General features: G+C 38.5%; 1 protein-coding gene across 2 annotated transcripts in view; it reads right to left on the reverse strand.

Moving 5' to 3' along the window:
* Positions 1-17754, reverse strand: part of LOC141437778 (uncharacterized) — a 166531-nt gene extending 148777 nt beyond the window's left edge. For both annotated transcript variants that reach the window (XM_074101286.1, XM_074101285.1), the window contains exon 1: positions 14807-17754. In XM_074101286.1, coding sequence (XP_073957387.1) covers positions 14807-17520 — 2714 coding nt within the window. In that variant the 5' untranslated portion in view covers positions 17521-17754. The remainder of the gene's footprint in view (positions 1-14806) is intronic.
* Positions 17755-21741: the final 3987 nt, after the last annotated feature.

A 21741-nucleotide genomic window follows, 5' to 3' on the forward strand; every position in this document is an offset into this window, starting at 1 on the left:
AGTATCAGTATTCGCAAGACCTAATGGAACTCAATAAGCTACGTGCGTGCTCTTTCGTTCATTAAAGAGAAGCTATCCGCCGACAATTACCGGGTTGTAACTATAAACAGACATCAATTATGAACCCTGGTAGGCAGTTTATATTTAAGGAATACAAGAATTTTGCCTTACATATTTGCTATCCGACTGCGTGAGATTATAATTGTATTTAAATACAGCTCTTAGTTATCAGGGTGTACAAACGTGAGAAATGAAAATTCTTCCGTAACACGAAGTAATGCTATTGGCAATTTATCGTAGCAATACTAACGTTTATTGAGGCATTACACCGTGGGCGAGGGAATACTGGCTGCTTGGCAGACCGGTGCCAATGAACTTGGTGCAACGCTGGGAAAGCAATACTGAGCAGGTTCGCGCCACTGGGTCACACAGGTACTTAATATCGCAGACTTGTGTTACCCGAAAACAATAATTCAATGCACAACTCCAAAGCAGCTCTGTGAACGGCACGCTACGCAACTTAGCTATCTGACTTGGTAGCGGTACACAACTACACAAACACAGTTCAAACTTTCAATGAGCTCCCCTTAGAAACCAATAAAGCACTGCGTTGAATTGCATATGCGTTTGCAAAATGCGATACTGTAACTAGTTATTTTCCCACGTCTATTAGTTGCGGTAAATGCAAAAATTATTGACATTAGATACAAACTGGAACGGGTCGGCTATTGTTAAATAATGCAAGGATATTCGAGGACAAATCTAAACAGTCTCCGGGATGTCAAAGTAAAATGGGATGCAATGTTGAGCTCAGAAGCCAGTCTGAAATTATTTGTTGTCACAATGATTGCCGTTAGCAAAAAAAACTATAGTGAAATAGAAGGACTGCGACAACAATGACCACCAAAGCAGGCAATATCCGTCTTTTTTTCACAGATATTTCTGAGTCATGCTGCAATGAATACAAATCAGTTCAGTAGTCTCGCTTCACTTGAGTTGCAAAGAGACTAGTCCACGGTTGGTATATTAAAGCGTCTGTAAACTTTATCCCTGGGCCAAAACACGACGGCACGGCAGCCGTTACCTCGCCTTGAATATATCTTGATCTTAAAGCGACCTAACTCGCATTTCAAATGCTTCAAACGAAATATTTAATAGCAATTGTATTGAAATAAATGGTGTAATGATGATATTCATTAAGACTGGCGTTTTGCCATTCCATGGACGTTTCCGGCAAGCGCCAGCAGCCGCCGATTCGTTCTGGCATCGGTTGAATTACAATTCGCAATTGGTGTTGGACGCGACTGTACCGTGCCATGCGTCATCAAACATCATGCGTCGTGAGCACTATGCATTTTCTATGGCTTCTCGAGCGCTATCGTAAAGTAACAGACTATACTTGTTTTCAAAACTGCAGCGAGCGAAAGTCATAAAAATACACGAAATTAATGAGTCAATGGTAGGTACGTTAAACTCGAAGAACGATGTATGACTGAATAGTGAATTGACTGATAGTGAATCATCTTGGTGTGTCGTGTAGTCACGGCAGTAATAGAACATCACAAAATTAAATTAATGTACATAATTTAGGGAGCATCTATCTATCATTTTCTTTTATTAAATTTTCTTTGTAATACAAGTTTCTAACTTAACATGAAACATCACTGGGAGACGTCATCAGTATCATAACCGTACAAACATGTAAGGGAATGATAAACCACTCACTATTGAACCTTTTCACATGAAATGTCGAAACACCAGCACTGAGGAAGACGGCCAGAAGATATTAAATGTGAAGCCTTCTGCGTCGCTCAACATTCGCTTTGCGTGACTGTTATATCGATAGTTCAAACACAAACAAGCTGATGGAGAGTGATGTGCGAAAATCATTAAATGCGCAAGAACTTTCCTCTCAATGTGGGTCAACAAACCCAGATGCTTTATTAAGCTCAATATACAATTCAGTATGAACGGCAAACTGGAACTGCATGCGGTGAGCCTTTTCTCCCTCCTACGCTTTTGGTATAACATTCCGGCTAGACATTTCCTATCTGTTTCATTTTAAATAGAGCTAGCAGCTCTTCTAGCTTCAACGCTATGCTTTATTTCAAGTAGCTTTAAAATGTATTCATGCTTGATTGAATTGAACCAATGGCCTTTCATTTAACCCATCACTTGTTTGAAGGCACTTTGGTATCAAATTGCAGATTTCAGTCACTTATGCGTCTGACAAGTGGCAAACAAAGAACGATAAAGGATGTATTATTAGAAATATCGTATGGGTACGGAGGTCAATACGCAGTGGTTCGCAGTTTCCAGTGGCCGTTATAAAGTGCACGTCGTTATCGGATTATTGAACCCTATTCCCGGTCATAGCAAAGCATTTGATAAGGACACACGCGAACTTGTAAACGCTATCTCATAAACACGAGAAACGCTTTATCTTAAACTGAAAAATGCCTTTAGTTAGGTTTACGTAACAGAAGTATCAGCCAAAACAGGTAATGATCCAATACATCGATTTATTGGCATTTAACGCAGTCACGATAAATTTGAACATGGGTTCACACCTGTATGCTATAGCAGACCGATGATATAAATTATATAGAAAGAATCACGTCATATTCCCAAGAGTTTTGCGACGGTTAGCGGTACCTACTGAGGCGTCACCTCATCGCCTTGCATTGACATAGTTAATTTGGTCAGCGCACAATTTTAATTGGTGGGATGAAATACACACAAGGACAAGAAAGTGTATTCCGTCATGCTCTGCAGCTCTCATACATAAAATAATGTGATGTAGTCTGTCATGTTACGCAGGAATGCCGTAAGAATGTAAACTTAAACAATTCAGCTTAAGAAATAAATATTGTTCAAATCTGCATTAATTAGATAACTTGAGCATGTTCGTTTGTGTCGTCTTGAACATTATTTAGCACCAATCTGTTATTTATTTGAAGTTATACTTATTATAATTGATTCTACCGTACAAGGTCGCAACACCGATCAAGTGGCGTGGAAATATTCGTGGAATGTACGCGAGATCTAACTCATCGGCTAATAAGCTGGATAATTAATTACACGAACGAAAACGTAACAAAGCAAATCCAACAGCTAAACATTCACAAAACAAAGTGTAGAAATTATTTGGAGCAGAAATCATCAGATATTTATATTGACGTAGTTTTTATCGTTGGCTACATAACTTGTTAAAGATTACGATAAAGGAATGCATTTGAAACAACGCAAATAAAATCAAAGCAATGAACTCCTTATCAATTTCGATAATGACAGAGATAGCTAGCCGCCATTCGTTCGTTACTACAAAAGTCGACCAACCAGACTAGCAGGTCGTAAAGCTTGAAAAACCAAGTAGTTAAGATAAATGAAAATCAAATGTCATCGAAAAAACCACTTCAAATTAGGTTTCAAGCACATCCTGGCTGTAATTAGCGTAGATACAAATCATGAATCTACTTGAATCTTAAAATACTCGATCATCCAATGACAACATGTCCATACTAATGTACAGTCACCAGCACCAATATCTGACACAACAAGCGTGCATAAATATCTGATACGACTCTATTTCTAGGGCCAGAAGGACGTGCCAGATATTTTTGCACGCTCTGCTGTGGCAGATATTAATGCTGGTGACTGTACAACAGAGTTTGACGTTTATTGCGTCGTTATATAATATTACTGGTGAATAAGGCGCGGGCAGTTCCTTGTGCCAAAGCGACTATAGATTAAACCATTTTTTTTTGCGCCTTGCGAAAGATAAAGAGCGAGTGCGAGTCCGACTGCGCCGCTTTGCGTCCTTGCGAGGCGCCGTCTACCGTCACGCTCTGCCAATGCCAGCCCACAGCTGTTTGTTTGACAACAAACAGGCGTGATAGCACATTATCTTACCTTTTAGGCTCAGGGCGTCTTTTTAAATTGATCCGTCTAATGGAAGGGATGAATGGCAGGCAAATTTCAATATTTATAAACATTTTAGTCAACCGTGAGCAGTTTTTTTCAAATAAATCAGTCATATAAGGACTTTTGAAATCGCAAAATAGCGGTTTGTTCTGATTTTTTTCAATTTTTTTTATTCGACTGGATGGCAAACGAGCCAGTGGGTCTCCTGATGGTAAGAGATCACCACCGCCTATAAATATCTGCAACACCAGGGGTATTGCAGATACGTTGCCAACCTAGAGGCCATCTGCAATTATGTTGTTTGCCCGAAATAAAGGACTGGATTAAATTGAATTTGGAGTTTTATTTATCTTCAGTGTAGTCTCCACCCAGAATATTAGGCACTTTGCTCCGATATCTGCGATATACTGGTCGGTTGATGTAGGTTTGAGCAACACTTCACTGTGGTTGAAGAGTTGAGGCGCTCCATAATTTGTTTTCCCTGTACCATAAATGAGCAGAGGTTGTCACACCCAGTGACGGCATGGAGAAACTATTCCTCCTGGGTTGAATCCTGGGATGACTTCTAAAACTCGATAATTGAATGAAATTGACAAATAGGCCAGAGTCATCTCTGCCACCTTTCTAGAAAAGCCGTTTTTCGCAGCTGATCCGATACTACTTGAATAAGCTTATAACTCCTATAACTTTATTATGTCGGGGTCATGTTCTGTCAGTGTCAAATTAAACTATCCTGAGCGGCAAAAAAATCTGACCTTCAAATATATGCAGTAAGCAGTAATAGATAATTTTGTTTGAAAAGCGGACCAAATTTTGTGCCGCCGAGTATATTAACGATTTTATAGTTTACGCATTGATGAAGGAAGATGATGATATTTGATTTTAAAATATAATACCACATATAAATAATTTCACTGAATCACCAATCTGATTGATCGAATCTGAATAAGAATCGGGCAATACAAGAACCTGGCGAAACAATCAACTAAACTTTTCATGTGTTCAAGTCATGAGCTTGAACAAATTGCAATTGCAATCAAAGATTCAAAATCTTGCATAATATTATCTTTATCTGATGTTAAACGGCTGTCAAGATTATGAAAAGCATATACTAAAGCAACCTGTTCCATATTAGCTGGAGTTACACGGTTTCTCAATTTGTGAAGAATACATTACTATGTGTAGAGAATGGACTCTCTACAGCCATCGATGTTAACGCAGCATGCTTTAGAATTTGAGTATGTTTTCTAAAATCAACCATGTCTCTCACTTCGTTGAAATCTGAACTTCTACTTAATACACATTCAAACTTATTTCGTAGCATAACTAAAACTAGCTTGTAACTTGTACTTGTTGTAGCTTGTTGTTGTTCGTTGTATTTGTTTCAAGTTATTATGTATACGCGCACAAACATATCTAACTTCAGTCGAATGGGCGTAGCTGGTAAGATCACTCGCAGCACGGGTCGCTTACGGGCAGTCCCTCATAGAATGGCATTAGCGGGAAAAAACCCGCGCGTTATAGGGCCCAAATACTATGAACACCTACCCTCACACCTAAAAAGCGAAAAGAACGATGAAACGTTTAGCCGTCGACTAAAAGACCTTTTGTTGGAAAAAGCGTTTTATTCCGTAAATGAATTTATGAATCTGACATTTTAATTTTATTGTTTAAATTGTTATTATTATTTCTTGTTTTTATTTTATTGTTTTTATATTGACATTTAAATTGTTACTAAATTATTGCCTAATGTATTAATCTTAACATATCCTTGACATTTATTCTTTATATACATTTCAATGTGTTTTCAGTCTGACGATCCCTTGAGGAGAACCAGTCTAATTTTAATTGTTTACATTCACATGACATGCTTAGAATTTTATTTTTTTATAATTATTACTAATCATATTACCTTTGACAATTTCAATACAAATTCTTATAACTGACATTTATGTAAATTATAATGTAATGATGTATTGAATGAATAAATAAACTAACTAACTAACTAACTAACCAGGTGCCCCATCTAGTGATTACTGGTTCGGCGGCAATGGTATGTTCAGAGCATATTACTTAAAAAGTCGGATGCGGTGAAGTGATTTCAAAAATATTTTGCGATCGAATCAGCCAAAAAGGTCAAATATGTCATAAATAATATGTTTGTTATAATATATTTTTAATGTTATATTAGATAATAGCCATCATATTTTTTACCATTAGTCATTCGTTCAGTTATAAAAAGTATATAATGGCATTTGACTGCATTTCTTGTGCTAAATGCGACGAGAATCCTAACCCTAATCATTATTGCTCTAAATTAAAAATACCAGTCATCGTTATTTCAACTCTATTGAGAAGCCTACTAGTAGCTTTCCAATTGGCTAACTGTGCTAAATGCATTAAAAAAAAAACACCTTTATTTTCGAGTGAGTGTGTTGAGTGCATTGACGTCGAAGTTATCATATCAATTATCATTAAGTGTCTTTTATCAGAATTTGATGTAGCGGTAACGATGACGTCAAGGCCCCTACCGATACAAAATTTTAGTTGGCAACGCATTTACCACGCTGGGTAGGTATGTGGAACTTTCTGTCTGGATAACGTGTTAAGTGTTCAAAGTAGATTTAATTGTCTTTGGTCGCTTGTTCTTCAAAACAACACGTAATTACATTACCGAACCCTTCCAAAAACCTCTTAGATGAGAATGATTCTGTTGAATGAAAGAAAAAGGACGTGATTGGTTTATTAGGGCATATAAACCAAGCATGTCAGACATTATCTACGGCCAATATCTGAGCCAACATTACAGCTGCGACCGCAGACAAAGCAAGCAATTACGAATATTGAACGTGACATCTCAGTTGACAATTAGGGATGGGCCGAATATTCGTTTTATATTCGGTATTCGGCAAATTGGGCAGGTTTACCAAATATTCGTATTCGGCCGAATATTCGGCTAAATCGCCGAATGTTCGTCAAAGTGGTACTCCATTTTTTTTTACTGTATTGTGGCATGTATGAGTTGAGTGTTAAATGTGTTATTTTTATGAGGTACAGTGAGACTTTATGTTTGTGTTGGCACGGTAGCTACAGTGATCTTTATGATAAAACTAGTGTTTACCCGCGGCTTCGCACACGTAATTCCCGTGGGAATTTCCGAAAATAAATCGTGGTTTTCATTGACGTTACATTAAAAACAATCATGTCAAATTTCATGACTCTAAGCCCAGCGGGTGTTTGTTTCGAGATTTTATCCCTATCCCGTGGGAATATCGGATTAAAAAGTAGCCTATGTTTTATTCCAGATATACAGCTATCTACATACCAAATTTCATCCAAATCCGTCCAGCCGTTTCAGCGTGAAGGAGTAACAAACATACTCACTCACTCACAAACTTTCACATTTATAATATTAGTAGGATAAGTAGGATAATACTCGTAAGTTAATAAAATCAATCAGGTCTTTATTGTGACAAATAAAGCAAGAGTTTTGTTTTAATCAAGAGTTGCATGATTAAATTGCAGTATTTCAACAAAAAAAAAAACGGTTTCACTGAATACGAATATTCGGTTCGGTGAAAGTTTTACCGAACATTCTGCCGAATATTCGTATTCGGTGAAAACCATGTTCGGCCCATCTCTATTGACAATACTCCAGTATGAGAATGGAACCAAGCCGATATTTTGTGCATGCACTTTCACCGATAACACGCCAATACCAGCATCGTACAGTAGAAATTGCGCTAAATAGCGGATTATTCTTTCGAAAAAGTACGATAGCTTGGAATTAAGTAATGAACATTCTTTACCCAGTATTTTGTATACACTTTGTGTTCCCCGACTCCAAACCGCAGCATGAGACTTAGCAGAAGGGTCATGCAATGTTGTAAAAGCGGTTTATCCGATGGTTTTGTTTGACGTATGATTTCCGCTGTAAAAATGTAAATTTTTTGTTGATATAGCTCTGGCCAGTAAGCATAAAACTACTTAACAATATGGTTATTAAACGCGTGAACGCATTTTTAACACGAAGAGAACATCATGTTAGAATAGGACCAGCAAATCTTAACAGTAGCAATGTAAAAATTAGTCCAGCAAGCAGCAATGTAAATCAAAATTGAATCGCGGCTAATGACAAGCTAGGTTGTTCACATTCGCACGAATACGTGATCAATACTCAAAATGTTTATGAATAAAAAAAAAATTAAACTGCCGAAAAAACTGAAAAGCAAGAAATAATAAAAAAATATATTAAACCTTTATCTAGGTACCTACCTGTTTAAAGTCGGTGCTTCAGCACAAACCAGGAGGAGTGATTTGAAGCCCATCAGGTAGACGACTACCTAACCTACAGGTCCACTCCTACTGGCTACTGCTACTGCTGAGACATCGACTTAAAATTGGTACCTAGATTAAGGTTTAATAAAACAGGTTTTTATTTTTTTTATTTTTTCATTAACTATATATTTTAATAATATGTAACAATAATCGTGAAATAAATAAAACTACCTATCCTAATCTTAAAATACTTACATAAAATAAATTAAAATCTAAATGTTAATGAAAAAGGATTATTATTTCTTTTCAGTTTTTTGGGCGGTTAAATTTTATTGTTAATTTTTCAATTTTATATTTTTCCCACTTCGAGTAGTTTTTTTTTTGCCAAATTTATATGGGACCAACTTCGAGGTATACCCTATCCAATAAAAAAAGAATTATCAAATCGGACTACGCTGTAAAAAGTTATGCGTGGTCATATATAAAAAGATAAAATATAATATATACGCGTCGACTAGAAAACCTCCTCCGTTTTTTTTCGTCGGTTAAAAAGATAAAATAAGAGAAGAGGAACATGAATATAAGGGCACGGACATTGGTCCGTGATGATGAAAGTGACAGTGGGCTTTCGATTTCTTGAGTCAGATTTTGACTATTAATTAGAATCAATGTTTTTAAGAATAAAATTAATCCTATAATTAATTTTGTACAATGTTCGCATGTTTACGCGTTAGTTATCTGTGAAATGTGTAGGCAATCCTTTTTTTTTAATTTGCCGCCATTTTATACTGCCAACATTCGCTAGTCCTACTACAACAATCTATCATTGACATTACTTGATTAAGTTTTTCTTAACTGAGAGACACGGGGTACACAAATTACGATTTACTAGTTATTCCGTTGGTTTATTTTCGTCGAACGCATGACGATAAACTCGTCGTTTGATTGCCTTAATGCGAGAACTTCATACGAGAATGATTCCGTGAATAGAAGGGAGTTCAAAAACAGCGCGAGGTTAGACAATGGGCTATTGAAAAAACTCGGGGAAATTTAAGTTTTAAGTTAAGAAAGCCATGTCCGCCCGCGCACAGATCGCAAAGTGGATCCCCCTTTGATGATTAACATGATATAGGAGTTTCAACAAATAGTTTCTGTGGTCTATGAATGAACACATAATCAGGCGGTAAATTGAACGCGCAAAAAAGGCTTTTAGCTTCATGAACAAACAAAATTGATAGTGAATCATGAACGTAAGTCGATCAGGAGCGAACGGAAGGCTCAGGTTCCGTGGCCTTCGGCTCTCGGCTCGATTACCAACGACGACAGTGACGTTCCAGCGCCGGCGCCTGCTTCAGTTTTAAAAAAAGTTCTTAAGGAAGAATGATATAAATTGTGCTTAACCTCAAAGTACAAGACATAAAATGTCTAACATATTAACATATTAATGGTTAGCATATTTATATTCAAAGGCGTCAAAAGTATTGCTCCGGTGTAAAAGGAAACTAATCATACCTGTAGATACAAAAACATTTCTGAATAAGATAACATCTAGATCATAACAAATTCTGTCGTGGAATGATTTCGACAGAAGGAAGTTTTATGTATAGCGTAGGTATATTGCCATGGAATAAATATAATGATCAAGCAAGAGTGAGAAACGTTCGTAATTTCGTCAATTATAACTTGAATCCATCATGCATTTTGGCGTGGGCACAAAAATGTAACTGTTACCATTAAAAATCAAGATTAAAACATTTTTGTCAGGTTCTTTTACAAATCTATTTTTATAAACTAGGTATCAGCGCTTTCGGAAGCCATCATTGCCAAGATGAATGCGACACAAGAAACTTGTGCTAGGACATTCTGGTAGCAAAAGGGTTTGGCTGGATGATCACACTGCTTTGTTATCGGTGTGATCGGATCTTTATGATAATACTGATAAAAGCCAATTTTACCTTTGAATAACGATCAGCAAGGGAAACAGGAAAACTTAAAACCGTCTACTGATCATAACCATTCTTCAGCTTTTCAGACCACGTAAAAATAGCCGCTTGCAGTTGACAGCACTGCGGCTTGTGGCCAATCTCAGACGAGACCGCATTGCGATGTCAAGATCGAAAAGAAACTGCAAGAATCAAGCCAGACCAATAAGAACGCCAGTCGCTTTTTTAAGCCGCGTAGATGCGTTGCGCGTGAGTCACCCGGCGGCATACCGACGCGCACCATGCACCGTACGTGTCAACCACCTATTTATGTCGCAGGACGAAGCGCAAACGCAAATAAACAGCATCAAAGGGACGTTGGATTCCGCACGGCGGCACGCAACGAATACGGCCGCCATTGTCTGTGGATGGGTTATTTTCGCAAATAGATGCACAAGGCTCCTTTTGTACTGTTCCTGCGTAGACGCCTATAGGCAAGCACTTGATAGATTAATGAATTGGGACCTATTTAACAAAAGTAAAAGTTCAATTCGATGTACTAACCATAGATTTTTTTTTTAAATTCCAAGGACTACTTTTAAAGATCTGAGTGAAACTATCCATAGGCGTATATAGAGGGGGGGGGGGAGGCGTGCCCACGCCAGTATCCTCCTAATCCTAACGCTTAAAGTCCATTATAAAGGACTTATCGGTAATTTCACATTGAACTCTCTTACAACTGACATAAAACTTCATGTTCATAAAACAAAAATTTGACTTGGGCGTTAGGATAGGAGGGTATGGTCTAGTGCCCGCACCAGGATGTTAGGCTACCGATTCAAAATTCTATAATACTGATATCTTCACACAAAAATCCAGGCCAGCAACCCCTGAAAAATAACTCTAGTTACGCCAATGAAACTATCCCTGTCCAGCTATCATGAACAAATTAAAGCCTTCACCGACCCATTAACTTACTTTGCCAAAAAGGTACTGGCCAAACAAATTTATTCATTGCTTGGCTTGGACGTTCGTGTAAGTTAACAAACGAATAAGATCCAATTTTTGATTTTATTTTACTTTATTATTATTATTATGTTTTTGTTCTGTATCTATTATTTATATGTGTGTGTCCCGAATAAATCATTTCAATTGAATTCGGATTTGGTTTCAGTAAAATTACCTTACCAACTTAAAAAAGTTGAAAAATCCCCGACTTTGACATTTCAAAGTTCAATATCCCAAAAACGGCTGACCCGATTTTAATAAATCATCCTTAAGAACCACCGTAAGTAAACTTGCTTTCACATAAAAAAAACATTGAAATCAATCCGTCTGAGAGCTACGATGCCACAGACAGACATTGGGTTCGACTTACACCCTCTTTTTTGTGGCGGGGGTTAAAAAGCAGAAGCAAATAGGTCAAGCAAATAGGTATAGTCGATTGTTTGTAGTCCCTCAAGTACGCAAAAGTTGAAGTTACCCCCAAGCGAGACCTCTTTGCCACTTTAAGTTTTGTTTTTAAATTATGAAATTTATTGTAAGTGGTTGAAAGTAGACTAATCCATTTGGACTAAAGCTAGAAACACACTGACGCCGAAGGCGGAGCGGTGAGGCACGGCGCGGAGGCGGTACCGGTTGTAATATTCAAGCTAACGTGAAAGAGGGCACACAGAATACCGCGCCACGCTTATTTCCCGCGCGGTATTCTGTGTGCCCTCTTTCATGTTAGCTCGAATATTACAACCGGTACCGCCTCCGCGCCGCGCTGCAACGCCCCGCCACCGCTCTCTGTGTGTTTCAAGCTTAACTTGTGTCGTATACGCATTGCATGGGAATGGGACGAATTACGAATTAAGATTATGCATGATTGAATTTAAGAAAGTTAAAAAACCTTGGGACATTTTTGGGCGGCAGGAGGTTAAAATAAACAAGCTGTTTCACTAAAACCTTTTCTTCGAAATGTTTTGGCACAAAGCGTTTCCGTTTCCGCTCAACTTTCTTAATGTGGATAACTAGGGAGCGTATCTCTGGCTGCGTCTGTTCTGCTTGTACACTGAAAATTACATTATTTAAATCATAAATCATGCTCAAACCTTTTTCATAATTGGGCCATTTCACTACAGTGGAAAAAAATATATTTTACTATCCTCATTGAAGTGACAATGGACATGCCATTAAGCAAGGAGAACAGGATGACCGTTCGGGCTAAAAAGATCTCGAATGGACACCGCGGATCGGCAAACGCAGCGTAGGACGTGGACGTCCACCAACGAGATGGACGGATGACCGCTTCCAATTAACGTAACGGAGGTCTATGGGGGAGGCCTTTGTCTAACAGAGGACGTCCTATTATCAGGGGATTAGGGACAGCTGAGCTATGATGATGATGATATTACTATCCCGTGGGAATTACGAAAAAAAACCTTATTGCACCGCTCTAGACCAACCCCCTTATTCATAAACGACAATCAAACCTATTTTAGTTAAAATGCCGCTAAAATTCGTTTGTCCTTATCTGTCACTTCGACATTTGTATTTGTTAGAAAGGGACAAAGCATTTGTTAGTTAACATAGGCTTGTTAAGTTTTATGAATAAGGGGCAAGTCATTAGCTAACTGGAGCGGTTTTGGTTGTGCGTGTCGGTTAGTCAGCAGGGCTACTACGAAACTCGAAGTTCATTTGTTAGTTCTTGAGATGAGACCCACTAAGAGTTTTTTTATAGAATGTCATAACTAGGGTTGGGACTTTTAGATGCTTACCGTGGTTCTAGAATCCATGGAGTCGTCATATGTTATTATTTTTGAAGTTAAAGTCAAAGTCTACAAATAAAACGATATATCAGCTACTATGATACTGTTGTTACATCGTAAAATAAACACATTATAATATTGTGCAATTAAATTATCATAATTCTATATAATTATAGTGGCCACAGTTCAAAGGTGACGCGACACATATACGATTTATCTAATTAAGCATCCTCTTTGATATTTATGTTGTGACAAACCACTGTCAACTTTTTCGTAACTTAATATTTAAAAAAAAATAGTAATATTGTCACAAAGTTTAGTAATATTGTTATAAAGGTCGTTATCATTATTTCTGTTATAATTGGACTGAATCATTTTAGACTTGCGAAACTCATTAGTAACACAGAGATATCGTATTGGATATTTTTTCGAGACAATAACTTTAACTTCAGTCAAGTGTTAGATCAATTCATTTAACCCCGCAAAACCGAAAAAACAGTAACGATCCATGCTTACTACCTTTTTTAAAATGAACATGAAATAGTAATTGATGACGATTATGATACATTTATTCCAAAAGCTAGCACCGCCTCAGAGATCTAGAAGTTACGGGTAATATTAGACAGTAGAAGAAGACATTTTTGTTGCTGTCACATAAAGTAATTGTTTTATGTTATTTTGGTTACTAACAGAAGTGTGTTTTTAATGTACATACAAATAACAATTTGTATTATATTGTGTTAAATATGCAAATAAATAAAATGTAAAATATTACATAACTGACTGACTTCGAATTTTGATTTTTTAGCATATGACGACTCCATGGATTCTAGAACCACAGTAAGCATCCAAAAGTCCCAAGCCTAGTCATAACATTGCACTTTTGTTGATACCAGCCAAGAGAGTAATTAAGTAAATTGTGACATGAACAAACATGATCTTTTGATATAATAGCATATAAGGTAGCAAGTCAGAAGGCGTAACTGTCCGCCTTCTGACTTGCTACCTTGTGTATAATAAAAAAAATGCTGCTAGTTAAAAAAAAGGAATTACATCAGTATCTCAGTCATACACATTTAAATGGTTGCACATATTTTGTGATAAGTATAATATATCTCTACATTAATTATTGCCTCTGAGTAGAAACTTTTGAAATGTCGAACATTGACACAATAGAGCTTAGAAAGTACTCCTATCTCAAGTCATTGACCGCTACTTTTGAAAAAAAAACTATTGCAGTTACATAAGTAAACAATTAACTCATGGACAGACTGTCTGTTGTTTATTTTGTTATGTAATTAATGTAAAATAAATGTCCTCCTATTATAATTCATATAATGTGGAACAAAAATAGGTCATTGAAGTACATAGCAATAATGACACAAAGGCTTACTTTTTTTCAGGAAATAGGTACTTGGGAAACCTTGCAATTTAATTGAGCAGGAACTAGATAGTCACTATCTAGCATACAACCTCAAGAAAATAAATATTTAATGAAATTCATGCATTACATTAATACAGTTGCCTAAATATAAGGTAACAACTATTTAGAATTTTAGAGGAAGGTAACAATCATTTATAGAAAGGTAATAAAATCATAATCTGAAAGTTACATTTCTAGATTGACTTTCAGAGGGTCCATGTTAAACCTTGTATACTTATTATAGCTTTTGCTAGAAAATGTTCTGTAATTGAACCTAAAACATTTTTCTTTAAATTGTGAATCAGTTCTATGTACTACCATGGATAGCTATAGAAAAAAAATCCACATTATGATTCCGATGAGTGTTTTTTGGAAGAATGGAATTTCTGACTAGTACTTGTAGAGCTCCGAGCGCCCACAAATAAACATTAGTAAACACTAGGCCAGTAAATTAAATACTTTAGTAAAAGGTCTGACAATGTAGATGTGATAAAAAGGTAACTGACCTTTCATCTTCATTGTTTGATGCGGCAGGGTCCTCCTTGCCGTCGCCAGTGTCACCGGCCTGCAGGTTGTCCGCAGGCAACTCCGAAGCGGCACTATCACACGCATTCACATTGACACTGCTCACCACTGCGCCACTGATCGCGTGAGACACCACCGCACTAACAGGGCTCCCGAAGCTCTGACTGTCATGAGCCGGCTGGGCCGCGTTGGCCACGTAAGCGGTCGAACTGACCGGCAACGACACTACCGGCGAGTTAGTTCCCGAAACGGCAGCCTCCGGCGCGACACTGCTCTGCGACATCACCGGCACGACGCCGCCGTACGTGAGTCCCATGCTGGTTTGGGATTGGACGACGTTGGCGTGGACTGGCGCGCCCATTTGCTGCATCGACATGGGAATGTTCTGGTGCGCGAGCGACACTTGGGGCACGGCCTGGGCGGGCACGTACTGCACGCCGAGCGGCGCGGACGGCGCCACCTGCTGCGGCAGCATTCCCTGCGCCTGCGCCATGTGTTGCCCCATATTTGGAGCCACACCCCCCGCCTGCATGAACATAGGATCTGAAGCGGGTATCTGCATACTAGGCTGATTCCCGTCTAGAGTCATCTGCATATTCTGCGGCGCCTGAGCCATCATCTGCATGGCTCCTTGAGGCACATTCCCTTGTTGGGAAGCCATTGTATGTACAGCATTTGACTGTTGCTGGTTGCCTAGGTTTTGGAGATTCGTGGGCAATGTTGTCCCCTGAGGCTGATTGGCCATAGGCTGAAGATTTGAAGGTAGCGTGGCACCCTGCTGTGATGTAGCAATGCTGGTCAGCACCTCTTGGGGTAGGGTCTGACCTTGCTGGCTCATCTGTGACTGTTGTGTGTGGTATTGAGGAACATTGTGTTGAGGCTGCACCATCCCTGGCTGAGAGGATGGCATACTAGCATTTATCATTGACTGAGCAGTAGGCTGCTGGTTGACTGCTTGGTTATACTGCGGCTGGACACCCGACATGCCCTGCTGCTGCATCTGAGGGTGCATTGGCACAACGGACTGCTGAGGCTGGGATGGTAACTGGTGCATTTGAGTCTGCATTTGTGGTATCTGTTGATTAGCTCCAGCCATTTGTGCAGGCATCTGTATTTGCTGCATGTGATTAGGTATTTGTTGGTTTTGTAGAGCTTGAATTTGAGCCTGACTGGGCATGTGCTGAAGTTGGGGCTGCTGTCCTCCCATGGATGGTTGTTGTTGCAAATGGTGCGGCTGCCCCATATTGGGCATCTGAGCCTGTTGTTGCATCTGGTGCAATTGCTGCGGGTTCGGCTGAGGCTGCATCTGTTGCATTGGCATTTGCTGCATCTGCGCCTGTTGGTTGGGCACTTGAGAGATCTGTGCTTGGTTCGGCAAGCCCTGCATTTGGGGCATCTGCTGTTGCATATGTTGCATATTGTTGATCTGCGTTTGTGGTAGATGTTGATTCATTTGTTGCATTTGCTGATTAGGAATTTGTTGCATCTGTTGCGGCATCTGCTGGTGCATAGGAATTTGTTGCATGGCAATGCCTTGTGACTGAGAAATGACTTGCTGGAGTTGATGCTGAGGGAAGCTCTGTGGGATCTGCTGCACTTGTTGTTGAGTGGGTGGTGGGTGACCTTGGGTCGGGTTCTGCATGGTTATGTGGGTCATGCTTTGAGGGTGCTGTTGAGCTACTTGATTATTTTGCATAGTTTGATTAGATAGTTGCTGAGACTTTTCTAATGGAGGCGACTGTACAGACATGGCCTGCGGCACCGGCTTCTGCTGCTGCACCATGTTGAGTGGCTGCGTCAGAGACTGCCCAGGGGAAGCCATTGGGAATTGTTTCTGTACATTCTGATCTAGCTGTTGCACAACAGGAGCATTACTTTGCATGTCTTTAGGCACTCTATTAGTCAGATCATTACACATGTCATCATGTTGACTATCATTTATAACAACACCACTGTCTGGAGCTTGAAGAGTGTTACTTTCCGTCACATCCAAGTTGTTATTCAATGTGATCGGTGCATTCTGTTGGGTTGTAGTGTGATCCAAGTAGTCCATACACATCCATCGGCCCCTTCGGAAAGGTTCCGTGCTTTCTATTTTAACAACTTTAAATCTTTCATTCCTAACATGTTCTTGTATTTCTTTCATACCTTCCTGGGGTTTGGCATTCCCTATTAGATTGATGATGCTACCGGAGCCTGCGTTGGTAACGCTGACGTGCATGTCATTGGTTTCAGTGCTATTGCTATTTGGCACGGCTCCTGTCTGGAGGGCGGAGTCCTGGCCGACGATGGCCAGCCCGTACTGCGAGCTGGTCGGGATGACGGGCGCACAGCCTAGCGACGTGCTGGAGGCGTTGTAGAACACGTCGTCTTTAGAGAAGGTGTCTTCGGAGTAGCTGGGCGTCTCATTCTCTATGTCGGTCACCCGCGAGATGTCGTCGGTGTGAGATTCGTCTAGATCGTCGGCGGAGTCCTCGCCCGCGTCAGTGCTCACCCGAGACCCAACTGTTACACTGGTGATCTGAAACGAAGATATTTTCCTTGGGTTATGGGCGGCTTGGAGACTCGTCGGGTGAGTCACTCCCTTCTCCGACTCGTTCAGTCGAAGAGATTCACTCGTAGTGCGATGGACGACGTTGTTATACTTGTTTTTTTCACTACTTTTATGTGACTTTTGAATCAGATTGTCAGCCATTATGCCGTCCGAATCGAATGACTATCTAAAGAAAATTTCACTGTTTATTGGCTTCAGAGACATTTGACAGACTTTTCGAACATATACATGTAATATAAAACCATTGTACACTCACAATTTCACAAACACAGTAATTTTACTATTTAAAGTTCTTAAAATTCATTGGTAAACACACACAGTTGCGAACATCTTTCAGACGGCAGCAACATGGCGGCCATTTATGCGCAATGCATTATGGTTGACAATTTGCAGTAGACTATAGACATTCTAGACCTTCTTTCAATGTTACTATCTATGGTCGCTAGGTGTCGTTGTATTAGAATAAATTGGGTCAAAATAAATTGTTAACCATAGTAAAGCAACTTAAATAATTATCGGTTTTAATAATACAGAACGATATTTATTTAATATATACAAAAAATTACTTCGAAATGACGAAATTCGGATACAAGTTCAAAGTACATCGAATGGTGGTATACCCGAGTAATAATTTGGGCTTTTCGGATCATATTTCATAATCACATTATTTATTTATATTATTAATTAATCATATAATAAATATAATTATAATCTCACGTTTTCAGTATGCGCCATCGTGTTGCTGAATCATGGTTGTTTTGCAAAAGTAACGATAACTTTCTTTTATTGCATAGGACTTGTAAAATTAATTAATACTAGACAAATACCATTTACTTTCCGCTCGGTTAATTGATATTGCATATTGGTTGCTGGTGCATTTAGCCATGAGAATCTTCTTAAACAAATTATAAATAAACGAGTGACGAGTGATATAACTCTTATGTTTTGATTCACAATCCTAGCTAGCTACTGCACGTAGTTCAGCCACTCCTCAACAGATGACACTTTTGCTATGCCGACATTCTGATCTTGATAGTTAACGAAATGTGTTACAGATGGCGCTAAATATAGCACTGCACTGACACTGCTAAAACTCAGATTATTTTTTTGTTTCAAATAACTAAAAACAAACGGTCATCGTTCATCCACCATTACCTCTCATATTTCGTTTTCTAGAATTTTTTTACCGTACAACGGCAAAAACTACTAGACACTGGCAAAATTGTCCTTCGATGGACAGAGCCATATTTTTTTAAAGAAACAACAACTAAAAACAATGCCAAAATGAGATTTTTGACACTTTTACTGGACAATTACAATAATAGGCTCCCGTTGAAAAGTACATAAAGTACAATTCAATAGAATCTGTCAATTTTCTACATATTTAAGACACCCTATTGTGGGCACACTTGATTATATATGTCCCTGTTGTTGCAATTATCATCTAAAAGGAATCAAAAAAGAATAATAGTCACATCACAAAGCCTTAGGCAACCCGGTGTTTATATTAGTAGGCTGGAAGCGTCTACAGGATTGTCAGATTCTATTGAATTGGAGTTTAGGTATTTCCGTGACAAGAAAAAAAAACCGGGCAAGTGCGAGTCAGACTCGCGCACCGAGGGTTCCGTACACATTTACGTTATTTATCTCGCTGTTTCCGAGTGATTTAATACATCCAGTGTATGCAGAGCCCTACTCTTAAGCAAAACGTACACAGTGTGGGGTCTGATTATATTAGTCGTGGATATTTCTAGTCTAGTTGGTTGTGTTATAATAGCTACCTTCATACCAAATTTCAAGATCCTGAGTTCACGGGAAGTACCCTGTAGCTTTTGATTCCCTTGCGAGTTTCGAAAATTTGCGGAAATTTGCAGCATAAGTAAATGGCTGCATCCTTTGATTGCGTTGGCTTAGAAGTTTGATTTTTTCACAGCTCCAAGGGACAGTAGACCTCAGTATTTGATATAAATTTCAGCTTGATACCTCCACGCGTTCCCGAGAAAAAGGGTCTTGAAAGACAGACAGACAGACAGACAGACGGACAAAAAGTGATTCTATAAGGGTTCCGTTTTTTCCTTTTGAATCTTTAGTTCCAGTTGCTGCCGTTTCTGTTAAGATAGCGCTATGTTACTACTCGGGTGACACTATTTACCGGACTTTTTTTTTATGGAAATACCGACATGATATTTTGTGAAACGCCCCATAGAAACTCTTGACAGTTTGACACCAGTTTTTATTTGGTTTGTATGGGCGTGTACACGAAACAGTGGGTCGGTATTTCCATGTCGGCATTAAGTATCCGTGCCGGTAAATAGTGTCACCCTTACTAAACTAGCTAAAGGATTAGGTAGGGTAGTGAAATATTACTGCAATTTTCTGCCGTCAGAGTGCAGTACTAGCACAAACCGTAAACAGTTTTTTTTTAATATCTAGGTATGTCCGCAGGATCACATAATAGATAATACCTACATAGTACAGCAGGATGCCATAATATCATTTATTTAATTTAAATTTTTTTTTTTTTTAACTAATAAATATGCCATGATTTATATAGGACTATAGGATACATGCTAATAATAATAATAATACTCTTTGATCTGCGCTAGTGTCGCCCCCTGCGCAGCTTCGCGTAATATTCCCTATTATCTATTATATTAAAAGGCATTTTATTATGTTATGTGACTCAACTCAATCTAATGTATTATCTATTCTGTGCTAATGTAAGATGGTTTAATGCAAAAATTTAGTTATATCTGCATATTGCATATTGCTAAATAAAATACAAATCGATTTAAAAACAAATCAACTGAATGAGGGCTATCGCGTATGAATTCGCCAATAGAGGCGCTAGTGTAGCGTGTGGTCTCCGAAATGTCAAATCTCATAGTTTTTGGGTAAGCTACGCGGGTTTGTTTATAATGAGAATAATATTGTGAATATTTTGAAATATCTGAAATTAATTATGGCAAATATGCGTTCCGGGGCAATGAATGTCTGTGTTTTGAGACAGTTTTGTCTTTCGGAAACCTTTGTCCTCCCTTTTTTTCCGAACAAAACGGGGACTATGCAACACTGTGGCATGCTCGATATTTTTATGGTACGGTTTTAAGGTGTATTAAATATGAATCTAAACTTTGTTTTCACTCCCGTAATAACAGACTTTGAAAGCCATACTAAAAACCTCACGCAACAGTGCGCCATCTAGTGAGACAAAAAACGATAGCCCTCATTGAGAACCTTCATCCTTTTTAAGTCGGTTAAAAAATACAGCTCGAATAAACCTTTATTTTTAAAAGTTACCTAGTTAATAAAATAAATAAGAGGAGGGGGCCGATTTTTAAAATCTCATCACTTGAAAATACCGATTAAAAGTTTTAAACTTAAATTAAAGTAAGTACATGACTTCTCATATCCACCAATTAAAATAAAAAGGGGAATTTTCAAAAACTTGGGGGTGACTGGATAAATTTCTCATTTCAATATTAAATTCAAGCGAACTAAAAAAGGGAATATACAAATTACAGCTCGTAGACAAGATAACGAGTAATATATCAAAGTTCATCAAAACTTGATTTCACTAATATTTCACATGCGAAAGCTTGTAACAAACAGAAGTTGGTTTGTTTGTTATCTTTTCACTTTTAAACTACTGAACTTTGAAATTTGAAATTGGGTATAGGTACATACGGATAGTTTGAATGCCAAGTAAGGACGTAGGATAGTTTTATCCCGGAAAATTGCATAGTTCCCGCGGGATAGCGATAAACGAATTCTACCAGGCGGAGTCGCAGGCAACAGGTAGTATTGAATATTTGACGCATAGTACAAAATTCCACATGGTTTATTATATTATACATATCACTACATTATCACACGATGTATGGTATCGTGAATTTTTGAATACTTATTTGGTACCCCTGCAATTTTTTTTTGTTTAATAATATAATCGCTTGAGCCCTACTTAGTTTATTTCAACTTTATCCCTGAAATTGGATATTCAAATTGTAACTTTTGGGTACTGAATACCTGCAATTATCTGCGACATAATTCATGATGTGCGAAGTCAGGAAGTCCTTAATCCATAGTAGTCTTAACTATACCTATCCACAGTCCCTTTTACAGCGAGAAGATATGCTAGAAGTGGGAACTAAGTAGGTAGGATTAGTATGAAAAATAAATTAATAGTTTAACTCACGTTGGGCGTTTCGTACAGAATCCGCAAGCCGTGCCACCTCGGGGTTTAATGACGCAGCGCCCCGGCTCGTCCATTACCTACAAGGTCTCTTCGCCAGCCGATTTAACATCCCCACCAGTCCACTCCTCGAACGGAGGTAATTTGTAAATTGTAAATTGTACCGCCGT

The sequence above is a fragment of the Choristoneura fumiferana genome, chromosome 18 (assembly GCF_025370935.1).
Source record: "Choristoneura fumiferana chromosome 18, NRCan_CFum_1, whole genome shotgun sequence".
In the NCBI taxonomy this organism is placed as follows: domain Eukaryota; kingdom Metazoa; phylum Arthropoda; class Insecta; order Lepidoptera; family Tortricidae; genus Choristoneura; species Choristoneura fumiferana.